This window comes from Sphaeramia orbicularis, chromosome 24 (genome assembly GCF_902148855.1).
Source record: "Sphaeramia orbicularis chromosome 24, fSphaOr1.1, whole genome shotgun sequence".
In the NCBI taxonomy this organism is placed as follows: domain Eukaryota; kingdom Metazoa; phylum Chordata; class Actinopteri; order Kurtiformes; family Apogonidae; genus Sphaeramia; species Sphaeramia orbicularis.
In genome coordinates this window covers 22,910,496-22,935,606 of record NC_043979.1, presented here as the reverse complement: position 1 = coordinate 22,935,606, position 25,111 = coordinate 22,910,496, and the positions used below count along the sequence as shown (strand labels likewise).

Below are 25,111 nucleotides of genomic sequence, written 5' to 3'. Positions count from 1 at the left end.
ATATTATAAATTCCTACACAAGACCACTGCTCGCTGTGAGAAAATTGACACCAATTCAAAATGAATTATTAGCCATTAAGCAACACATCTCAATACATTATATTAAAACACAATAAGGCTGGAAAAAGTTTTATGAAAACACGGAGTATGGTAAAATATATCTTGAGTTCCCAGTGGAGATTCAGACAGGTGAGATGAGGTAATAAATGAGATCCAATAATATTGAGGAGAGGAGCGGAGACTTCACCCTCGCGTAGTTTCTCGCCGACAAAACAATATTTTGACTGCGGAACTTCTTGAAGAACTCTGCGTCGTACTTCTGCTCTGCTGCATGAGGACCACCGAGAATCTCCTGCAGAGAAACAGCGAGAAGCAAAGAGGGAGACGCGACAAAGTGACTCTTAGAAAATAAGTCTGTGAAGCAGAGGTTAATCTTTTCCGGCGAATATGCTATGAGGGGGTAGAAAGTCAAACTCTAGAAAAGAGGAAAAGGCAAGTAGAAGATTTGACTGCAAATTAACACACAAAGGCAAAGTCAACAGAGATGCTATTTAACTTTCTAGCATACAGCTGCCCTGTCCTTTTACTCTGAACCATCTACAGAAGGTATGCAAGTGTGCGTCTGAGTATGTGCACACGCATATGTCAGAAGGGTACATCTGTTGTCATAGCCTTTAGCTTTGGGGGGGGATTTATACGGGCCTGAGCGTATAAAACCCTCTGTAGCATCCCTCTTTTGCCGGGGCTGGTGGATGTGTGAGAGTCTCTCTGTGTTTGTGTAGAAGAGTGTGTGAGACTGTGTGTCTGATGGATAGCCTTTGAATGGGCCGTATGCAGACAGAGCCAGCCCAAGTCGGGATGATAAAAACCCTAATATCATATTCATAGACAGCCGGAGAAAATGGATTGGGGCGAAAGGAAACTGACGAGTGCTGCAGTTACCATGACAATGTCCGAATAAAGAGAGAGACGTCATTCTGTCTGAGTTGAATATCTAGCAGGCTAAAATCTCATCTTTCCTCTGCTGCACGGGAGAAAGTACGGTCTTGTTCGTCAGTGATTTATTGTGGACGAAAAAAGGTGTGTGTGTTAATATTATTCATCGTAAAATCTGAAATCCAGAGTGTTAGTAGTTTCTAATGTCAAAGTTGCACTTCAAGCATGAATGTATCAGTCCTGCCCTACAACTGTTGCTGCCTCTTATACACTGTGGTCCATTAGTATACACACTTACAGTACTGTATATGGAAACAGGGTACATTTATCTCCCAGATTGCTGATAACCATCTCAGAATTCATTTAACAATTACTCATTCCTTCATTTAAATACTTAGAACGGCCCTCGCAGTAATATATCCTACAACTTTTCCAATATTCTTAAAGAGATTAGTTGTGTAAGAGAGCATGAATAGAAAACAGATGAAAAAAGGTCTTAGCTTTGGAAGGATTAGATATTAAAGGAGAATGAATTAGGCTGCAAATGAATAACAACAACAAAGGTAGGGGGGAAAAAATATTAAACTAGCTTTCATTTTAACTTCACCAGGTGTTAATAGTCCTTATATTATATTCTCTGTTATGGCGCATCAACGAATCAGACTGAATCTCATGAGTTTTACAGTGACACATTAATTTGTTTAGATGCTAGGGTGCTGCCAAACCAAGCACTGTTCTTTTTTGTACTTTTCTTTCTGCTTCTTGGCTATGACTGGTTTAAAGCTTAAAGAGTATCACCGCACTTTGGCTTTTATTGATTAGAAGTAAAATCGCCGGAATGCCCTCTGTGGCTTGACCGCAATGAGCAGCCATACTGGACTGTGCACTAGTCAGCTAGACGTCGCCGATCTGTATTGTGTTTTCAATCACGTCAAGCTCTGCAGCTCTCTTCTGTTTGAATCTGAACATCTTATTTTGATTAAAAAATGTCTTTTTAATTTGCACGGTTGTGTCCAAGTACAGGGTTGGTGTTGAGTGGTTGTTGTTACCTCGTATGTTGCCAGTCGGTCCAGATATGAGAGCAATTTGAGCCTGCTCCGACACAGCTCCTTCTGTTCCAGTGTCAGCCTGAGCACAAATATGCACAAAAAAACTAAAATGAACACATCCATTAAAATCAAACCATCAAACCATGACCTTGACTACTTAAATAAGACTAAAAATTGGTTCTTGTTTTAAAGCACTATACAAACGTATGGTCTGGTCACAGTACAGGGAGGGTGGGGCTTATTGTTATCCTTGGCTCTTTCTTACCTTTTGTTGGTATGTGCTTGTTGTTTACCATGTTGGTATGTGTCACTTCCATTACCAACGTTGGTATGTAATTATTGTTGAAATGTATTAAATTATAAATTATGCAGACTATCATTTAGATAGCTACTATGTGTACTATACATCAGTTTTCCTAATCTGTTCACTATGTGTTATTTACATTATTAGGACTCTAAACAGATGTAACTTTATCATTAAGGAAGCCAAAGTAATGTGTTATGTTGTATGAATGTGAGATGGGGGTGGGATTTAATAAGTTCTCTTCTTCCCACTCCCTTTTGAGTAATACATATTGAATTTATTTTGTTATTACTAGTGTACATGGCAATTCCTATACTGTTTTGATCACCTTTATTTATTAATGTATTTGCTCTGATATTAGTTCCTTGTACACATAAAAATGTTCTGTTTTTTCTTCTGCTCGAAAAAAAATGAATAAATGAAAGAATGAATGAAATGAATGAAGTAGGATCAAATTTAACTTTTAAGCTCTACCTATATCCTCTTTCTACATTTTAAATTAACTGTAAATTGAGTCCATAAAGTACACCCTGAAGGGGCCTATATAACAATGCTTGGGACCGGTGACAACAATCCCCACAGTGCCCTCCTAATCATTTTCAAAGGGCAACAAATCAGTTCCTTATGACCACAGGAACCCTTCAGTTGTTATGCTAGTTGTCATTGAGATGACTGATCACCCTGTGAGGATCAAAACCATTTTCAATGTCATTTAATCACGACTGTAAATAAACTGCATGACCACAAACACTGAGGCACCAGGCATCAAACTACAATTCAATCTCTCAAGGTTTCTGTGAGGGAAACAAATCAAGCGGCTGCAAACTAGTGCGAGCACTCAGGTACTCATTTCGTACATTCACGGAAAATTCCGACATTTTTCAATGCATAACAACACCAGCCCACACATCTGCGGAACCATCTGACATGGAGTCAACCTGACTTGGAGAAGCGGCGCCAAAAGTGGCTGCAAAACTTGGCCTGGATCAACCACAGTGTGGCGACAGGGGAGGTGACCCATCCACCGACGTCTTAATCCCTAATCCCTCATTACAGAGTGCACTATCAGGCTTTATCGGGGTTCCTCTACACAGACTAACAGAGATTAACACTGGCTCAACATACTCTCTGGCACATCAAAGGGTGGCGGCTTAGCGCTCGCATTGGTGGTAATTATTGCTTTGCTCTGCCTCTTCAGAGCAAACTAAGAAAAGAGGAGACGGAGGAAGAAGAAGGGCGGCAAGGGAGAGAAGGAGCAGAGATGAGATGTTAGAAATGCTCTTTTACCCATTTGTTGTTCTCTTGGGGATTTTCTGTGATGGTTTAATCAGAATTTCAATGTAAACAAAATAGCTGGTCTGCCTTCAAAGATCTAAATACAGCAATGTGACATCCTTTTAGCAGAGGAGACGAAAGTTCAGTTTAAATGAAGCTTGAACTAGCAAAACCACTTCATTTACTGAGAAAAGTATTAAATGACAAGTAAATACACCAGTTTCTGTGTTAATATCAGCAGTTGATTTACAGTCATTTCTGCACTGAATGCAATTCATAAATTGACAGTGGTTGAATGTTATAGGTATGCATGTACATAAGTATGCATGCAATTCAATTTAAACTTCTACATAATCTGCACTACTCCAACATGAAACTCAGTATAATAAGGGGTTCAGTTTCTCCCATGTGCTATAGATGTGGTACTGCAGAAGAATCACTAGCGCATATATTCTGGCGCTGTCCTTTATTGGAATTTTTATATATATGTATATATATATATATATATATATATATGTATATATGTGTGTGTGTGTGTATATAAAACAGGTTTTCTAAACAATATGGAACTGACATCCAACCACTTTATCATTTGGCAATTTTTGGCTGCTTTTACAAGACAAAGGCCATCCAAAACCTCTCAGAGCTGGTATGGCTGCGGGTAAAACAAATTAGATTAGATTAGATTAGATTAGACTTTATTGATCCCACAATGGGAAAATTCAACAGTCAAAGCAGCAACAGAATAAAGTGCAAGAAAAAAGTGTACATGTATAATGATAGTGCAAAAGTAAAGGAGAAAAAAAAAAAAAAAAAAAAAAAAAAATATATATATATATATATATATATATATATATATATATATAAAAGCACTTGTAGAGCGCAGACCTCCGCCAAGGCAGATCAGTGACCCCCACCCCCCGATCGATTACCACAAAAATTTAATCATTTGTTCCTTGTGCCAGTATCAACATTTCCTGAAATTTTCATCCAAATCCGTCTATAACTTTTTGAGTTATCTTGCACACAGACAGACAGACAAACCAACGCCGGCAAAAACAGAACCTCCTTGGCGGAGGTAATAATAGTAATAAAAACCTCCATAGACTATGTACATATTTACAACAGAGGGGAAATTTGCAAAAAGTCAGACAGTAAATGATACTATTATTACAATTACTAAACTGGAGGACCATAAACCTCTGTTTTTCAGTGGCACGAGCCCTGTTTTGTTATGTATTGTGAAGTACAAATTATAAAGTTGTTGTAAAGTTAAGTTGTAAAGTTAAAAACAAAAACTGTTAAAAAAAAAGATTGAGTGTTCTATTCAGGCCCAAATTGTGAATTCTGCTGTTGAATTCCACTGAGAACAGCATAAACAGCATGTAGTTTACACATACATATACAAATGACCAAACGTGGTCGTACATCAAAAGGGCAGCAAGTGCCAGTGCCTTTGTTTAGCTTCACATTGGCTTCAATAATAGGGAGAAGAATATGTCTTTAACCCATAAAGACCGAGACAGCCACTGGCAAGCAAAACCATCTACTGATGTACAATGTTTAATAACTTCTGAACTTCTAATCCTAACAATACATGTAAATAATTGGTGTAAAATGCAGTTTGTCGTCTTTTCATGGTCACCAGATATGACCCATTTGGATGTTCAGACGCTCCGAAAAGAACGTGGAAACAAATTCAACTTCTACAACATTGATTCACCAATAAAACCCATGGAGGTTGATAAACGTCACTGGTTGTAGATACTTGTTTTTACATTCAGTTGTACATATCTTGGCTGAAAAAGTCACTTTTCTTCAGTTTTCTCTGTTTCTGATATAATAACCCTCAACTTTAATCTGAGCTTTTATGAACATCTACACTACCAGCAAATTAAATACAGGAAAAATACCTGATTTTCATGGAAAAAATGCAAAGCACCGAAGATAATATTATAATAAAAGGTGATAAATCATTTAAGAAAGGTTAAATAAAGAGAAAAATTCATTTGGGAAATGACATAAAGGTAGCACAGGTTTTTATGGGTTAGGAAACAGCCAGAATGAACTGAAACACAGCAACACATCTAAATGGAGATTGAAGGCTGTGATGTATCACCAAGTAGACAGCGCTATAACACTATTATACATGGCCACACATGCTGGCCAAAGAAAAGGGTTGAGACACGATTGCTTTTAGGCAAGTGCGTGTATGTGTGCAAAGTTATTCCAAGCACCTTTCCATTTCCACACAAACACACTCAGTATGACTGCTAGATGTAGACTGAACCACATAAACAGGCTAACACCATCATGTATACATACACATAAACACAGGCAACCCAGCAGAGATGCAGTGTGTGATAACGGGGATTATCACATAGGGTTGGGGGCATACATGGACTGCATTAACAGCCACATCAACACATGCATTTACATTCACACGGATAGCACAGTAATGGTCTAAGCAGTCGTTGGCACGCAAAACACACACCAGAGCTGCACAAATGAGAAAATGAGGCTTCTGATTGAGGTCTGAATCAGATCAGATAAGAACATAAACACCTTGCAGGGGACTGCGCACTCTTATCCTCATACTTCTTTCCCATATCGCTCACATACACATGCGCGACTGCAGTGTTGTCCGTCTTGTTTTTGTATGCGGAAAGTCAGAGCAGCAGTTATAATGGCCCTTGGCACTTTCTGAATTGTACTTTATTATGCACATAGAGACTGATGAGAGAAGAGGCTAAAAGATAAAAGTGTCTCTGTGCAGCCTAAACAATTGCTTTAAAACTAATAAGACAAACAACACTGAAATGGTGCATGACTACAGCAGCAATACCCAAGTCTTGAAGTTTGTATTTTATGTGATATAATGTTTAATGCACCACAACGCCCTGCCTATAGGAGTAAAGATCGGAGTAAGAAGAGAAAATTACTGGAAAGACGCCAGAGAGGTGCATTAACATTAATCAATATATCGGGTACTTAAACAGGACCTGAATGTGCTCAAAGAGTGGGTTTGTCAAGTGACTTTGATTATTGCAAATGTAATTCCCTCTAAGACAACAACAATCAGCAATGACTTTTAAGAGTGACTTAAAAAAGGGATTTCAATGAAGCAGCACGAATAATGTGTTACTATTAAGAATAATCACATTTTACAGAAAAAAAAAAGTCTGGTTGATCGTGTCTTTGGAGCACATACAACCTCAAAGGACACGAGACGCACTCGGGGTGACAGGTGGTAGTTAAATATGGTCCTTATCTACACACAAGTGCATTACATACACACAAAAAAGGGCATGCACACACACTTATAGACATACTCGGAGCAGCTGTGATCGATACGAAACCATTTCTGTAATGGTGGTGTAGTTAAAAAGAAATTAAGAGAATTATTATCTGTCTCGGGTCTAGGCCGCAAGCCTCAAGGCAACATGGTTAGATCCATCAGTGGGGGCTTCGCTGCACCCAAACGCACACACGGGAACGCATTTTGGAAACAAGCTGAACGAGCTGCCGGGAAGAGCGACCCCCCGACTCGGAAACGGAGAAAGGAGACAAATAGGAATATTTAAAGAAGGCAGTTCACTGACAATTTAATGTAATGGCTTCGGTAATGTTTGTAAATTATCGATTTTTTTACTCTCTCTTACATCTTTTAATTATCCTCAATCTTTCCTTTATCTACAATGGACTTCAGGTCTGCAATAAAACTAAACAGCTTCATTACACACTGACCGAAAAAGACAGAAAATCAGATGGGCAATGCAACAAAAACACTATAAGCGGGCAACTGAGGAGATACTACAGGGGCTAAACATTACATGCATTTCCTTGTTTACATTTGGTCGCTGAATGTATGTGTTTAGCACATTTGTGTACTGTTTCACTATTCATGTTCATGTCTATTTGCCTAAGTATGTGTGTGTATGAGAGGTGATTAGTGATCACTAAAGGGTTTTTCATTAGTCTTTCCCTGGGCACTCAACAACAAAGGCATAAATTACCTTCAGCAGATTACCCACTAATCTCCACCAATGCTCTCTCCTTCTCCCGTCCTCATCCTCATTAATGTCCCTGCCTTTATGATCCCCTCTCCAGGGCTGTGACCTAATCAAACCATCAGCGTTGCATTTGGCAGCCTTTGCTTCCATTTCCTCCGTCTCTACCACTTAAATACCTTCACTACAATCTCTCCGTTTACCCCCTAGTTCCTGCATGTTCTAGTGTAGTCGCTGCACATTTAACACCAGCAATGATAATGACTCATTTGAAAGCTCTCTAAACAGTAGGCAGGAACCTGCAGAGAAGGCGATTCAAATGGGTTAGCCTTGGTGGGATTCTTCCACCCACGTAACAACTGCTACCGAAAGTTAGAAGCTGCTGTGGCGGTTGCTTTAAAAAAAAAAAAAAAAAAGTAGAAAAATAATATAAACAGCTCCTAACTGTTAAGACAAAGTGTGTACCATACTGTAAAAGAATGAGACTTGAATTAAAGGTAATGTGTTCAACAGCAGAGCAGCTGTTTGCTAGGATAGTCATTCTGGTTTTGTTCATATGTCCTCTTTTCTCTGAACGCTCGTAACATTGGCAACAATTCTACCTGCTGTGACTTTCCATCTTCATCTGCTAAATAACCCAGCTGATTGGCCAACAGTCTGAGCGGCTGTGTACCTGCTGAAGTCAATCCTGGATAACAGCTCTTGTCGCCTCTTGCTCTCCCTCTCCTTCTTCATCTCCAGTTCTTCATCATCAGACAGGATGTCATCATAGGGAAGGTCGTCGAGGTCAACATCACCCGGCATGATGAACCTGGAGGATGGTGGAATAACATATCAGTATGTCAGTTAAACAAGTACATGTCAAAAACAACTGCATCTTTGTGTCAGTAAAATCTGGTTTATTTATATATAATTATTACATTCATTTATGGTAGATTGATTTCTCAAATGTAACTCTTATCTCTCACCAAGTCTTGCACAATTATACATAATAAGCAATTTTATAGGCTGCTATGGAGGTGTGTTGAATTAGAAACAGAACAGGAAACAAAGTTTAATTTATTTCTACTTTCAAATAATAATTTAAATGACGTACAATTTTCCTTGGATAGTTTTGAATAAAGAGCTCTGAAGTTATGCCAAAGACGCCAATTTATTGGATTTTAGAGATATGCTACGAGTCTCAGATCGTCCGCTGGATTTATGTGACCACTACAGGGAGTAGTGAGTCACTCTGACGGTCTCCCATGGTGAGGAGAACTAACACCACGGGGCCTTTGACTAAAGGGTTAGAAAGTGATGAGATAGAATGAGAAACACTACAAAACAACTTTAAGAGTTAAAGAAAGTGACAAAGTGATAAAAGCTAGAAGCACTGCTGTTGTTTTCACCACTAAACACAGCTCTAAATGAAAAGAATGGAGTTTGATGCTGCAATCACAGTGTTTCCTCTACACAAGTGAGTTTGTTTATGAAGTGTGATGATATTAAGTTTTCTAATTTCACCGTTTGTTGATCCAGTTCTGACCTTGTTTGCTCAATTCCAAACAGGTCTTTAGTGCAGCTACTGACAACACAAACCATAACTAACCATAACTAACCATATGGAAAACAGAGGTCACTTGTGGTTTCAATGTGGCCGTTCTCAGTCAAAAAATAGAGCTAAGCTAATAGAGTTATAATGTAAACTATCAGCTGGCTCAGCGTGGGAAAATTTTAAGACACAATGTCATTTTGAACTGTCAAAGTCCCCGGCTATGAGTTAACTTGATGATACCATAATACAGATGTGTGTAAAAAAATTATCTTAACCCTGTAACGCCAAACGTATCATATTTGATACATGAGTTTTGAAGCCCTCTACATGATCAGTGTGATGGGGTTTTTTTCTTGAAAAACCTGATGTATACAATTAGACACATGCAATACATGAATAATCCACCAGGAGGGAGGAATTTATTCACCAGAGGCCTTTCCAGTGACACTACAAGATTGTCATTAGTGAGGAAGGAGGCAGAACTTTGAGAATTTTGAAAAGTGATTACCAATTTGTTCGACATATTTGTGTTATATTATGTTTTTGTTTGTTCAAAAATGATATTTGAGCATTGAGACACGATGTATCGAATATGATACAAAATTTAAACTCAAACAGGGAAATTGATATTTGAAAAAAAAAATTTTGGTTGTTCAGAAGGACCAATAAAGGCTCCAGTTTCAAAGAACTGGAATTTTCTGTCAATGATTTAATGGTTCAGGTTTAACATGGTTAATATTGTTAACTTTATTCAGTGAGAGATAGTCTGTGGATGTATAGCATTGGTTTGTTGGTGGATTTCAAGTCTTCAGCGTGTTTTGGTGTGCAACGTCCCCCTACTGTTGAGAGTTTGCAATAGAAATAGTGCATATAACCCCTTTAAAGTGCAGTCCAGGCCTGGTTTTATTTGATCTTTTGTCAGAAGTTTTTTTTGACGTGTAAAAAAACAGTCAGAATAAACGACATGCTTACAGAGTTGAAGTACTAAAGGGAACAAATAGTTAAAGTAAAAATGGCACCTTTTAGTTAATTTATGGTTTTCTGACTGCTTGAGGAAAAAACAAAGAAATGCAATCATCTTATATAAATTGAATAGCACAGCATCATATTACTTTGACATAAAAATAAACATATCAAATCATAACAGAAGTGAATCCCATCATGCTGGTTTTTGCCTCAAATGTACTGTATCTTAACGTTTCAGATCATTCTCAATGAACTGCGTCATCGTATTCCATTAGCCTCGGGGAAGGAGTTACACATTCCCTAATAGATAGATATAACCATAGACATACAGTACATATTTGTAAACAACTCATGTGCAAAAGGGAGTGTGTGTGTGGGTGTGTGTGCATACCTGCCCCCATCTTCTCTGTTTCCTATAGCTATGAGCGCTTCAAGGTCAGTTCCCTTCAGGCCATATTCCAGAAGCTCCTTGGCTGCGTCAACATTCTCTGGGACTCGCTCCACACACTCGTGCAAGACCCATGAACGCTTGCGGATTTTACTCTGGGATGTTGGGAATGGAAAGAGAGGGATTGAGTTCAGAAGAAATGATGGGATAAATCGAGATATGGCATTAGGAGGGAAGGGTGTGGAAATTTGCAACAAATTGGTAAAAATGATGCGTGAAATAAGAGTAAGGGGGTTTGCTGCAGCCTCTGCTCAGCCACAGCCATTCACTGTATTTTCTTAGCAGACATCTAATATACTCTGATAAACACCTTAACTCTGGGAGCAGTTTTATCTTTCTCCTCCTCCTCCTCCTCCTCCTCCTTCTCCTCTCTTCATTTCCTGGCATCAATCTCTGTTTTTCTTCAATCTCTTACCAGATAATCTTGTATTGATGCAATGCTGACGGTACTCTTCCTCCACTGTCTCTGATAGACCAGGTCAGAGTCCAGGTTATACGCCTGAGCGAGAGACAGAGCCTCGCCATATTCCTCATTGTCTATCTGTGGGGCGAATAAAAAAAGAAATGAGAAAAAAAAAAAGAAAGAAAGAAATGAGGCATGACCAAGGCATTATAAACAAAGGTATAAGATTGTTAGAAATCTGTTTGAATTTCTATTTGTACATTTTTCAGGTAAGTGTGTTATGAAATTAAACTTAAAATGATTTTTCTGAGGTGCATTTTGTGTTTATTCCCTCATATTATCAGAAGGATGAATTACAGAATTTTCACAAAACCCACTCAACTAGATAAAAGAGTTTAAAGAAAATACCCCCCAAAAAAACAGAACCAATGAAGAAAGAAAAAAGCCCATGGGCCAGTCATACTTGATGAAGGACAAAGAAGACAAGGCTGTGAATAGACCTGTGCATAAGTGACGGTACTTCCAAAATCCTGAATGAGCACACAGTGAATACTCAACCACTGAATAGGAACGGCTCGAACATGCAGATTCCAATCTGTGTAGGGCTCGTGACACACACTGAATTGAGTATGCAATCGAGTGATGAGGAGAATAGCTAAGGGGAAATGAAATATTGGTGGATTTTTAAAGAATGAAAATGAAATGAGCAGAGGGTAAAAACCCCAAGACATGAAAAAAGAAAGACTATTATGACTCACAGTCAGAGTGTCTAGTAAAAGAAATGGCAATGGCTACTACCACAGTACTGTGGCACAAAATATGGGTTTGTCTATTGCCACAGAGCCAATTAAATGTTAGCGTTTGTACTAGAGCCAATCATGGATACTGTTACATGAACTCATTAGCCTCTTGTTGCCACAGTATTTTGGAGATAAATGGTGTATACTGCAGTGCATTCTTTTGTGCATTTTGTTACCACAGTACTGTGGCAATTGATGAAAGAAACAACAAATCAGTGATAGTATATAGTATAGAACAGGAATTACTGTTCTAAATACTCTATATGTTGTTTTATGGTGTTCTTTGCTCTGAAGGCTAGATAATGTGGGCGGAGCTACATGTTAGATGTGGCAGTGTGCCCTGTGACTTCTCAGTTCTGTGTCAGTTCAGTGTATTGAGTGCTGTGGTCCGAATTCTGCACTCTGAACATTGTACCAGTGGCTGATTTACAACAATGTCAGATTTTACAGACCGGCACCCTTAGTGCCATGCCATGCTGTGCCCACCCTCCTTTGAAAATCTGCAGGAAAAAAATGCTACTTTGACCAGGAATCAAACCCCAGGCTTCCACATTGCAGTCTGAAACATTGCCTACTGAGGTAAATCTCTGCCTCTAAGTCCAACCTATTTGCTATCTGATTGCCTGGTACTTTTTGGGCTGTAACAGGTTACCAGTCTAGACATGATATAATGAGGGCACTGATTGGCTCTGTGGTAACAGACAGACCGATATTTTGTGTCACAGTACTGTGTCAGTGGCCACTTCAAAAAAGAAACAGCATAAAACACAATACATGCAACTATAAGATCATATTCCTTTGCTGTATTTGCTTATAGCTGTTATAACCAGATTGTATATATTTCTATTCTTTGCATCAGACATAAAGAAATCCGTGATGAATGGTTGTTATTTTAATTATATTAATTATATCAAAGAACCTGTCAATACACATAGGTTTAGGATCCAACTAAATAGTTAAGCTGGTAACAGCCTTACACCTCAGTTAATGCACTTTAAGTATGGAAAATACATGCATGCAAGCTCATTGACTGACACACACACACACACACACACACACACACACACACACACACACACACTGGGTATCCATCTCTTTCTGTGTGTAGGAGTACAAAGCAACACATTAGCCAGACTGTTGTTCCTCGAGGGCAATAAGAACCCCACACAGTTAAACCTCACGTAGGAGGACATCAAAAACCGCTTCCTTCTCTCTCTGGATTCAGCTAATAAAACTGTTAGCAGCCCTGCCAGCGTGCAACTCATACAGTCAGGGTTACGCCCCCAAACGTAGCATCAAACTCAAAAACACATGAAGAGCCTGACTTGAGGAAATAACCCAGAATCACTCGTTCTGGTCTATTCACAGTCAATTCGACTACAAACATCAACTGAAGCGAATCTCTGAAGACAGATTAGTTCGCTGTATTCTGTATATGTGTGGTTTTGGAAATATCGAATGGTACAAGTGTAATTCATGCACTTACACACACACACATTCACACTGGAAGACAAATATGAAAAGGCCAAACCTTACAATGATGTAGACAGTACAGACACAGCTCACTTTCACTCACACACCTACATGTGATACGTGTAAAAAATGTAACAGGAGAGCAGCAGCAGCAGCTGGAGAAGTGCCGCGGGTACCAAGTGTTACAAAGAGATAATAATGATATATTACTTTGTAACTCTCCACTGTTAGGATTGATGGTGATGACTAATGGCATCTAATGATGATGACAATGATGAAGAAGGCAGTAGATGATGGGTCATAAAAATGAGTGATGAACCATGCTCAAACTTGGGACCGTTGAGAAGCGATACCACTCTCGCCATGCTTTATGACAGAGCATGTTGTTGTCTTTGCTGCAATTTGTAGCGAGCAGCAACAACAGCCATATTTCTAATGCAGCAATTAGCATTTCAGAGAAACTCCTGGGACTGAGAAATAGCCTTAAAGCAGACTGAACATCTTGCTTGGTTTTCATTTCTCCACAACAGTACTCTGGAGCTGAGCCAACAAAACAATAGCACTTCACTGAGCTGGCACAGGATTTATTTAGTCAGAAACCAATTTTGCAGATCAGCCTGTTATAATTCAGTCAGTGACCAAATGGTTTCATATGACGTCCTTCAGTTCCTGCTAAATTAAGTAGCAAAAAGAAATGAAGAGTTTCATGGTAAATGTGATATACACCATTGAAGACAATTGACTACAGCTCCTACAAAACGACAGTGGCATTAAAGTGACGAGTATTTGGCTCGCGTATCGGTCTGAGAACGATAAAGGCCTTACAAAAGGCCTTGTATAATTACGAATGGAGTATAAGAAATGGGTAATATCAGTTCCTTTGCCAAATTGAATATATAACACAGGGTGAGGCAGGGAACTGAACGTCAGCATATGAATTGTTGCTTAGATTGCTGAGCTAAAAGAACATTCAAATCCAAACATGAAGGCATTCCAGCGTGAACACTGACGAAAGCATTTCTCGCCTGAGCACATAAGCATTTTGTTGTTTGTGCCCCAATAAATAAGTAAAGTGCAACTGAGATGTGACTCTGTGTTTTCTCTGCAACTGTGGAATGGCTACTTCAGTCCCCCTGCGTCCTCCTATTGGGTTTGTGATATATTACCTGAAAGCAACCTTAAATTAAAAACTCAAAGTTTTTTCCTCAAATGTGACATGTTAAAAAAAAAATAACTAAAATATGAAAAGTGCAACCTTCAGACAAGCAAACAGATTTTTACACATTAATCTAGAGACACCACGGGTTATTTCTTGTATTTCTTGGGTTGTTTCTTTTCTAACAGGGTCTGGGACACAAAACAATACTGACAAATGTCATAATATAGTTTTATATTGGGATGAATATCATTGCATTGGTTAGTTTAAACTGTTATCTTTGCTTCCAAAATGCCTCAGAGATGGTTTTTGCTTAATTCCTCTCAGCACTGATTTTGTCTTGTTTTTTATCCATAACTATGATTTTAAATGTTCATCCTCTAAATTTCTAAAATATTTTTCGTGCTCTGACTGTAAATAATAATTTTCTACCACAATTAGCCTTCAACACCTACTCCCATTAACCTCAAAAAAAATATACTGATGTTTATAAACTATATGGACAAAGATATTGGGACACATTATGGCTACAGCTGCAAGATGTCCTGTTCATGCAAATTTGATATAAACTAGATATAGACCAATATATAGGCCGCCCGATATATTGGGCCAATATATTGAGGTTTTTTTTTTTAAGTGTCAGCCTTAATTTCTTTTTTGAAAGCTGATATTTGATCAGCAGTAAAAATGTTAATATTTGATCAGGCACCTGTGTGGGCAGCACTTGAAGTTCAATAAATGTTAAAAGAGTACTATGTGTAGGTGTATTAATAATTTCATTTATATTGCTGCATACAAAATCTTAATTATTTGAGTGTTTTAATTGTATTTTACAATCAATGTGCTTTAAAAAAAAAAAAAAAAAATTGGCCTTAAATATCGGCCTCAAAAATCAGCTGTAGATATCGGCCATCGGCTAACCAAATTTTTAAAAATCAGCACTGGTCTTAGAAAAACCCATATCGGTCTACCTCTAATATGAACATCAATATTAATAATCAATACTTATTTATTTATTTATTTATCACAATATAAAACTATATTATGATATTTCTCATTATTGTTTTGTATCTCAGACTCTTGTTCGAAAAAAAAAAAAACACCTGAATTCAATGTGTCCCAATACTTTTGTCTATGCTGTGTATGACTTAAGCAAAAGCAGGTGCACATGATCACTAATAGCGTTCCTCATCATTTACAAACAGTGTGGGCCTCCTACCTTCCTTTGGTACAGTTCTTCTGGTGTTGTTGACCTCAGGCTAACCAGGCGGTAGTTCTTGATTACAGTGCGGGGGCGCTTACGTGGCGGGGCAAAGCGTTCCATCTCAGTCACGTAATAGAGCCCCTGCTTGATGTAGCCGAAGTAGCGGGCTTTGGCTGAGGACTCTTCATCTGAGTCAGAGTCTCCGCCATCGTCAGCATCCTCATCCTCACTGGCCCCGCTGCTAAGGTTGCTCTCCAGGCGCCCACGCTTCTGTGCAAGTTTTACCTCACACTGTTTAGAAGAACAAGAAGATAGCTTTAAAGGAGGGGTGGTGGAAACATGGGGATAAACACTGGAAAGGTATTAGAATTCAAATTCCATCCTGCAGGATTGAGAAACTGCAGAATGAATCACTATAAAAAGGACTAGACAAAACACACAAGGGATTTAAATATATATTTGACGTGTTCTGTAAGAATTATACTGCAAGCATATGGCTTTGATCATAAACCACAGCTGACAGCGTAATTTTTGGGTTTTATCCATAAAAATACATCTGTCTTATTAGCCAATGTCTATAAAATAGTCTTTGCCCAGAATTTAACTCTGAAGCTCAGTGTGGAAACTTTGCCAGTAGAAAGCGATGAGTGGAAAATTAAGTATTGGATGGAAAAGGGTACTGCTTATATCCTGGTTAACCCATGAAGACCCAAACCTCCACCGCTGACCTAAAGTATCTACTGAGCTAAAATGTTTAATACCTTTTGATCTACTAATCCTACCAATATATGTAAATAATTGGTGTAAAATGTAGTTTGTCATCTTTTCATGGTCATCGGATATGACCCATTTGGACATTCAGAGGCTTCGTAGTTACCGTAGAAACATCGTCATCCTCTACAACATTGATTCACCAGTAAAATCCATGGAGTTTGACAAATGACGGTGGATGGAGACACTAGGTTTATGTTCAGTTAATGATATCTTTACTGAGGGTCACTGTTTCTTAAGTTTTGTCTGTTTTGATATAATAACTTGTGAATTAATTCTGAGTTTTCATCAAATATATGAAATGAAATGTAGGGAAATACAAGATTTACAGTGAAAAAAGCAAAATATAAAGGATAATATTATAATAAATGGTGATAAATCACTAAAGAAAGGTTAACTAGAGAGAAAAATTCATTTGCAAACTGCCACAAAACAACACAGATTATTTAACAGTCTCATGTCAGATCAGGAACCTGCCTATAAACTCAACAAACCAGTCTTTTCCACAGAAAACCAAAAGTTTCTTCCTCTTGTCTTGTCTTGCTCTTTAGTTTAGTGATTGCCTCAGTTGAGGAAAAATTATTTGCCCATTTTTCATCAGCACACTGCAGCGGGTCCTCATATTTTGTGTTGATGCCTTTTTAGGTTTTAGCTCACAGTGGAAAAAATTCTGGTCCCTCCAGCAAAGCTCTGCACTGAGCCAGACGTTATGAAACATTTAGCACCTGTAAAACATTAAGCGCCTTAATCAATGAGGAGCTGAGGCAGCTTTCGTGGTGCTTTACAAATACAGTACTTCAACTTGTCCCATTCCAGAAGACGCAGGATGAGCTAATCATCACACAAGGCACCGCTATTGAGGCTTTCATACAATACAAACCTTGTGTTTCAAGTTAATTTCAACACCGTTTTAATAAACAACAAAGCTCAGCTGTAGATACAGCTGCACAGGCACCCATCCCCCAGTCAGAGCTGGAGCTGGCTGATGAAACCTTCCCCAAAAGTTAGCAGCTGCCTGGTTAAGAATACTCTTTTCTCTTTGCAATCAGATAAAAAAAAAAGAAAGAGAAACGATGGCTGAAATAAAAGAAGAGGATGATGTGATATCAGAGATTTTCACAGGGGAAACAGCAGTAGGAATACATATTTCATCATCACAGGCTTTTGTTAACCATTATCATACACACACATATGCTTTTGCAGCAGAAAAATCAGCAGTCAAACACTGGGAAACCGGAATACACAGCAATGCTAGCAAAATGAAAATGCCTTCATGAATATAATCATGTGGGAATCACTTCAGCTGCCAATGCAAATGATCCATTGCTAAAAACTGCACGTTTATCTTGTAAAACTTTGATTTAATGAGTAAAGGACAAGCTGTATAAGAAATATTCAAGACTTTTTTGATCTATAACAAAGTCCCAACATTACACTAGTATGTTTCTTGCTTCCCATCCATTTCATGCCGGGGTAAATCTTAACCCTTAAAGGCCCAGTGCTACTTTTGAGTCAGTTCCCAATTGAATTTTTCTACTTAACCTTCCTTAAGGGATTTATCACCATTTATTGTAATATTATCCTCTATATTTTGCATTTTTCAGTGTAAAACATGTAATTTCCCCTACATTTAATTAGCTAATCATGTAGATGTTAATGAAAACAGAGTAAATTCAAAGATTATTATTGCAAATCAGAGAAAACTGAAGAAAAAGAGACTTTTTCAGCAATTATATCAGTAACTGAACATAAGACAAGTATCCCCATCCACTGTCATTGATCCAATTCCATGGGTTTTACTGGTGAATGCATGTTGTAGAAGATGACGGTGCTTCCACGTTCACTACGGAGCCTCTGTACGTCCAAATGGGTCATATCTGATGATCATGAAAAGATGACAAACTGCATTTTACACACATTATTTACATGTATTGATAAGATTGGCAGCGTCTGCAGTGATGCGGATGCTAAACCGGTCCGTTGTGGTAAAGAGGGAGCTAAGCCGAAAGGCGAAGCTCTCAATTTACCGGTCGATCTATGTTCCGACCCTCACCTATGGTCATGAGTTTTGGGTAATGACCAAAAGAATGAGGTCACGGGTACAAGCGGTCGAAATGAGTTTCCTTCGCAGGGTGGTCGGGCTCAGCCTTAGAGATAGGGTGAGGAGTTCGGACATCCGGGAAGGACTCGGAGTAGAGCTGCCATGTTGACGTTGAGAGGAGCCAGTTGACATGGTTCGGGCATCTAGTGAGGATGCCTCCTGGACGCCTCCCTGGGGAGGTGTTTCGGGCATGTCCATCCAGGAGGAGACCTCAGGGCCGACCCAGGACATGCTGGAGGGATTATATCTCTCGGCTGGCCTGGGAACGTCTCGGGATTCTTTGCTGAGGCTGCTGCCCCCGCGACCCGGACCCAGATAAGCGGATGAAGACGAGTAGAAGTATTGATAAGATTAGTGGATCAACAGGTATTCAATATTTTAGATCAGTTGATGCTTTTGGTCATCAGTGGATGTTTGGGTCTTTATGGATTAAAATCAGTAAAATTAATGAAGAGAAACAGATGGAACAAATCTGTAAATACCCCTCTTGAGGGTCCAGGTCAATAACCTACAACCAGGGTAAGACATGCTTACATGTGTCCAACACTACTCAGAACCCTCTATTCCTTCACCTAACCGCTCATGCATATCACTGTCTTGATTTTCACCTCCAGACTGAGGAAGCCCCCGTCGTGTGCAGCAGTGACTCTGGGAGAGGGCTCAAACCATTCGCAGGATTTTCCCAGGAGATTACGAAGGGTCCTGACAGACGAGACGGTGACAGAGCCGGAACAGCGCGCCAGAATCAGCACATTGTCACTCCACCAGCTCACATCTACCAGCGGGTAGAACTGCTCCTTATCTGGGACAGAAATGAAGAGACAAGAGCAGTGATTATATACCAGCAAAAGCGGACCAAAATGATGTTTCAATCCAAATCCTTCCTACACACCTTATTCAGCATTTAGCATTGTTGACTTAGCCGCAGCATCTGGCATCATACAATTTTACTGTCTGTTTTTGACTTGGTAACTCCCTCTAACAGATACTTACACATGAGGACATATGTATTTATCACTTGTCATGTTCAAGATAAGACTTACACACAGATTATTTCATACACAAGCTGTCACAGCTGCCAACATGGGTGGCCCAAAACTGTCAAAAAAAGACTGTACAGCCATACATACAGGCATGCACGTAGACATAAATGAGCGATCACAAAAGCACAGAAACCCACACTCGAAAGCACGGACACTGTGAGAAGAGGAAAATGTTCTCTAGCCTTGGCATGAAGTATATTCTTGTATGTCTAAATAACTGTATGATTCGTTGAGTAAGGCATGTCAGAGATCATTAAATTGTATCCAGAGTGTGCTGCTGTGTCAGCAACAAAGTCGGCTCTCTTTAGCCCTTCAGGCCAAACTACCTTTTATTTTCTTCCTTCTCTCCAGCGATGTCTTCCACTCTGGGTTGATCTCCTCAAATCCTGGCTGCGGGGAGGACCGGAGGATGGAGGGACCAAAAAAGAAAGAGAGAGGGGGGAAGGGGGAGGAAATTAATCTGCTAACCCTGTTTACACTTACAGCACGCACACACAGCATCTCTGCCAACTCAGACCAGCGATGAAGCAGAACGTACACACATACACACACATACACAGCCGCATAAATCGGCAACGCATTCTGCAAATTTAAGTTCTCCCAAAGCCACCGCACTTACTGTCTAATGGGTGCACACACGCGTACATGCTCGCTCTTTTTACACACATATTCTTAGGCCAGAAAAAGAGAGAGTGAGACTACATTAATATAGTCAGTCAAGCATCTAATGTACAAAATATTGCCAAAACACACAACTGCAGTGCACCCAGGTTTGCTCTGCAACAGCAAATCAACCACGCATACACAAAGGCACACACATAAACACTAGCGCAGATGTACCTGTTGGTCTTGGCTCCATGTGGCCCTCTGTTTGAGCGAGGGGACGTCCCAGAGAGAAAGACGACCGGAGAAGTGGATGACAGCCAGCAGGGTGCCATCGGGGCTCAGACTCATGCGGAATACACCGTCCTGGACAGGGCGAATGACAAAGGGTAAGTGTGCGTTCAACATTCAGTCAAACTTCAACACAGTGACTCAAACTGGGAGATTCTACCTTTTCATCTCCTTGTCTGGAAAAGAATCTAAAGCTGGGGATCCTGAAGAAACCTCTCTTTGGATTCTGACAGACACACAGGGAGAGACGACGACATGTGTGTAAAACATGGCGTGAATATATTATGTATGCAGAGGGGTGAAGGTGTGTTTGTCGGGGTCTCCTCACCGTGTTGACATCGTCCTCATAGCTTGTGACCTGCTTGTAATGCGGTGAACCAGAAAGAGCCCTCCAGGCCGTAATCCCACAGCAGGAGGCCTTGGAGGTACTGTCATCCCCTGACTCACAGCCTCCCACAAGCAGCAATCTGTAGGGCAATTACACACAAAAGTCATGCTTAAACCTGCATTACTGTGGCCGCACACATCAAATACTGCAGCACAACAAGGACGGCACAGTGAGGAAGTGACTCTGAGGTCGTTTCCCAGCTTGGATTGAAGCCAAGGCGTCAGTGAGCGTACACAATGCTGATGTGCTACTTAGAAAAGTACTGGATTAAAACGTCAGATGTAAAAATCTAGCTGGGTAAGCACAGACACTACCACAATGACCACAGTGGTCTGTGGGCCACTTTTTGCAGTGAAACAGAACTTAACTGCGACAATGGTCAGGAATTCAGGGGGAGGTGCAGATGAAGCAGCATTGTCCAGCTCAACACTGCCCCCTAGTGTAAAGATTTTAAATGAAACTACTCCTTGCATTACTCATTCACGTTTATATTCTACAAATCCATCTAACATGCTGTGTATTAGCTCAGTGTGTAATTGTAATAATAAAATGATATCTTAGCAATATCTAAGTGCACATCTGGAAACTGTTCAGAATATGCTAACCCCATCTGTGCACCGTTACATTATCAATACTGGTAAACATTTAATTATCTAAACATGCACATAATACATCTTCAGTATCTGTATATGCATGTTCAGCTGTTGAAGCCATGTTTTATTATATCCAGTGTCTAAATTCTCCTTTTTTTTGCCCATAATATTCCATGCTCTCTGTTGCTGACCCAGTTTTCACACAGGGATCATTAAAGTTTCATCTCATCTATCAGTTGGCAAACACTTGACAGTAGCTGCCAAAATCCATTAAGCTCGCAAACCGAGCTTCACGAGCAAAACTGAGTCTGGTTCGTGTGGACGATGGAGAGCAGTGAAAACAGTAAGGTCATAGGTGTGAGCCAGATGTAATTAACGGAAACCTTTGTAAGTTACAGGGCGGAGAAGGCCAAGGACAACCTGAGTCGCTGTAATGAATTCCTGAAGTTCTTGCATTAAAGTGATTGGCATTTATTTCTAAGCGACTCCACAATGTAACATCTTATGTCTGCGTAGTATTCTTCAGGAAGCTTTTGTTTCTTTCTCTGATTCTAACAATAGATATATTCACTATATATCTTGTTGTAGTTGTTTTGATATTTTTTCATGAGTACAGTTTGTTTTGCTGTAAGAAAAAGAAAGGGCAGCTCAGGTAAAATGCATTGCAGTAAGCTCAAACTCAGTTCTAGCATCGTGATCGATATAATACATATTTACAAGTATATTGATACCGTGCTGGATTAGACTTGTATTACCCCCTGATGTCATATGATGAAAGTCTATGAAATCACTCAGATACTCTCGAATCCAAATATTTGAGCTGTACATGGCATCACGTAGCATTGTTGGTAATGAGGTTTAAAGATAAAAATGGACTCCAAGGATGTCAGTGGATGTGCGAGTATAAACACTCCTGATGAAACAAAGTCCTAATGGAGGCAGGCTTGAACTATACAGAGCAAAAAGAGGAAATAAAATGTTTGGGGAAAGCTACAGGCGTTATGCTTCCATTAACAGGTTAAAGGATAAATGGTAATGAATGTTCTTTTTTTTTTTCCCCTACACTGACCATTTTTAGTATGCTCTTCAAATACTCCACTTTACTTACCGGTGTCCTGGGTGGTAAATAGCTGAAGTGATACCATGGGAGTAGTGGGCAGAGAAACTGAAACTGTGGTTCTCCTGGAAGTTCTGATTGGTTCCGACGCTAAAATGAAAAAGTGCAAACAAATTGACAAGTTAGAGTCGCATATAAGAAAACTACCTTGAAGGGCAAACTGCAACAAAAAAATCGCAAAGCACACAAGAAAAAGAAAAGCACAGAAGAAAAAAAAAACACTTTAGAAAAAGAAAAATACACAAATAAGAAAAAAATCACACACACAAGAACCACAACAACAAAACACAAAGCACAATAGAAAATGAAAATCACATAAACAAGAAATAAAATAGGGGTCCTGCAGTCCAGCGGCATATTTAAAGACATTTATTGACATTTGTTTGACCTTTCAAGGTCGGTCAAGGTCAAGGAACCAAATGAAAGCCCCTATCCATTGCCAATAGTAATTATATCAATATCTTCAACTGTTAAAGTTATAACACTTTTAAATTTTTCCCATTATAAATCAATGGGGATTTTTACAATTCCAAAAATTCACAAAAAATTCAAAAATCAATGTTTCTCGAGTCTTTGAACAAACTTGCCCCAAGGACCCTCTGCTATGAATTTCAATTGATTCTGGCCGATGGTTTTGGAGAAGAAGTATCTTGAAAAGTTGTTTACGGACGGACAGACAGCCGCCGGACGACAACTAATACCAATAGTCCATCGGACCTTTGAGCCATTGGACTTAAAAAAAAACAAAAAAAAACCAAAACACACAAACAAGAAAAAGAAAATCACGCAAACAAGAAAAAGGTCCTGCCAGAAAAGGTAGGTACCTGCTGTGACCAGGATCTGGATGCTGATTGGACGGAAGCACTCTGTTAGAAAGACAATCCAATCAGCATCCAGATCCTGGTCATGGTAAGTACCTAATTTTCCAGTAGGACCTTTTTCTTGTTTGCACGATATTCTTTTTCTTGTGTGCTTTGCGATTTGTCGTTGTGGTTTGCCTTTCAGGGCCACTGTACAGAGTCGCATATAAGAAAACCCTGGCACACAAACAATCAAAATGCGAACACCCAAGCACAGAATGTTAATGATGTGACATAACTGTTTGTGGAAGATGATGACAGAGCAATTTAAATCCGAACTGCAATTAAAATAAGACATGGGAAAATATGCAATCCAATTTAAATGGCCAATCTAAATTAGACTGGTACTAGAGGAGATGTCATGTCATTTCTGTTGGGATATCTCACTGGGGAAATGTTTCCTCACAGTGTAAGCTATATGGAGAGATGGAGAAAGTAGGTAAAAAGAAGAAAGGAAGTAGATGTTCAGGTGTTTAAGTGCCACAGTAAAGTTGTGCATTGCAGAGATCCAGAGAGCGAAAGAGAGGACTTATTGTCAAGGTTCAGCTATAACTCTGAAATCTTAAATTTCAAGTGTTTGAGCAAAAAAAACCATACTGGATGCAGTCGTATGAAGAAGAGGCAGTGTAATTTGAGCTCCATACCAAAAATGAATTTTAAAAACAAGCTAGCACTTTCAAAGTAAATCTGGTGCGAATGTCTCCCACATCTTAATTACTTCCAAACACACATACATTCAGACTCTGATGGTTTCAAAGGCACCTCACACCATTTATGTGCTTGTAATAGAAAAATAAATCAGTGTGTTCCTCCTTTCTCCGCAGACATCAATATTCACACACAACAGAAGGAGGAGTGCAGGTTGTCGTCTTATTGAGATTCAACACGTATGTGCAATTTTATCCTATGTCTTAGAGCAGCAAGACCAAGGGTGTGACTGTAGCAATCATACACACTGAAATAGGAAATCTTAAAAGTAATGCCACGTTAAATAATGCTAAATTAGACCAAAAAAAAAGATTATGGTGCCCTTCAGGTATACAAACTGACTCTCAGAAGAAAACACAAATACAATCTAATGTCATTAATCGAAGACTCAAAATGTGAGTTTGAAGAAGAACTGGCAAAAAAAAAAGGAGTATTAATATTCAGAGAGAGATATCCTCATATGGTTTACATATAGACAAGCATGTGACATGGAATCGAACTACTAAAGAGGGCATGCTATCCTGTAAAGGTTAAAATATACCGTATATGCATTTAAATGAGATGATAATACAACCCAGAATAATCTCGAATATCTAAAAGCTGCCAACCTGATAAATCTCCATAGATATGAGAGCGCTACACAATTATTCAAGGTGGTTTACTGTGAAATGATTCACAACAATGGATCATTTATTCTCATTTATGTGTACCAAAGGTGAACAGGGTGTTGTCTTCATTCACATTCGTCTGTGTGTGTTTGTATATGTGAAAAATAATTCACCAACATACAGTATACGTCAACTCTAATAAAGCTTTGTATGTGTGTGTATGTGTGAATCTACATGTACAGGGTGGGGAAGCAAAATTTACAATATTTTGAGGCAGGGATTGAAAGACAGTGTATGACCAATTAGTTTATTGAAAGTCATGAGAATTTATTTGCCACAAGAAAATTTACATAATAGAAAATGTTTTTATTCTATGTGTCCTCCTTCTTTCTCAATAACTGCCTTCACACGCTTCCTGAAACTTGCGCAAGTGTTCCTCAAATATTCGGGTGACAACTTCTCCCATT

General features: G+C 39.2%; 1 protein-coding gene across 1 annotated transcript in view; it reads right to left on the bottom strand.

The window, feature by feature from the left end:
* Nucleotides 1–25,111, bottom strand: part of nbas (NBAS subunit of NRZ tethering complex) — a 228,409-nt gene that overhangs the window by 177,472 nt on the left and 25,826 nt on the right. The window contains exons 9-20 of the mRNA XM_030128460.1: nucleotides 22,460–22,558; nucleotides 20,699–20,837; nucleotides 20,531–20,596; nucleotides 20,317–20,445; nucleotides 19,803–19,866; nucleotides 19,042–19,235; nucleotides 15,577–15,852; nucleotides 10,941–11,066; nucleotides 10,469–10,620; nucleotides 8,248–8,385; nucleotides 1,986–2,064; nucleotides 248–352 (exon numbers count right to left, since the gene is read on the bottom strand). Coding sequence (XP_029984320.1) covers nucleotides 248–352; nucleotides 1,986–2,064; nucleotides 8,248–8,385; nucleotides 10,469–10,620; nucleotides 10,941–11,066; nucleotides 15,577–15,852; nucleotides 19,042–19,235; nucleotides 19,803–19,866; nucleotides 20,317–20,445; nucleotides 20,531–20,596; nucleotides 20,699–20,837; nucleotides 22,460–22,558 — 1,567 coding nt within the window. The remainder of the gene's footprint in view (nucleotides 1–247; nucleotides 353–1,985; nucleotides 2,065–8,247; nucleotides 8,386–10,468; nucleotides 10,621–10,940; nucleotides 11,067–15,576; nucleotides 15,853–19,041; nucleotides 19,236–19,802; nucleotides 19,867–20,316; nucleotides 20,446–20,530; nucleotides 20,597–20,698; nucleotides 20,838–22,459; nucleotides 22,559–25,111) is intronic.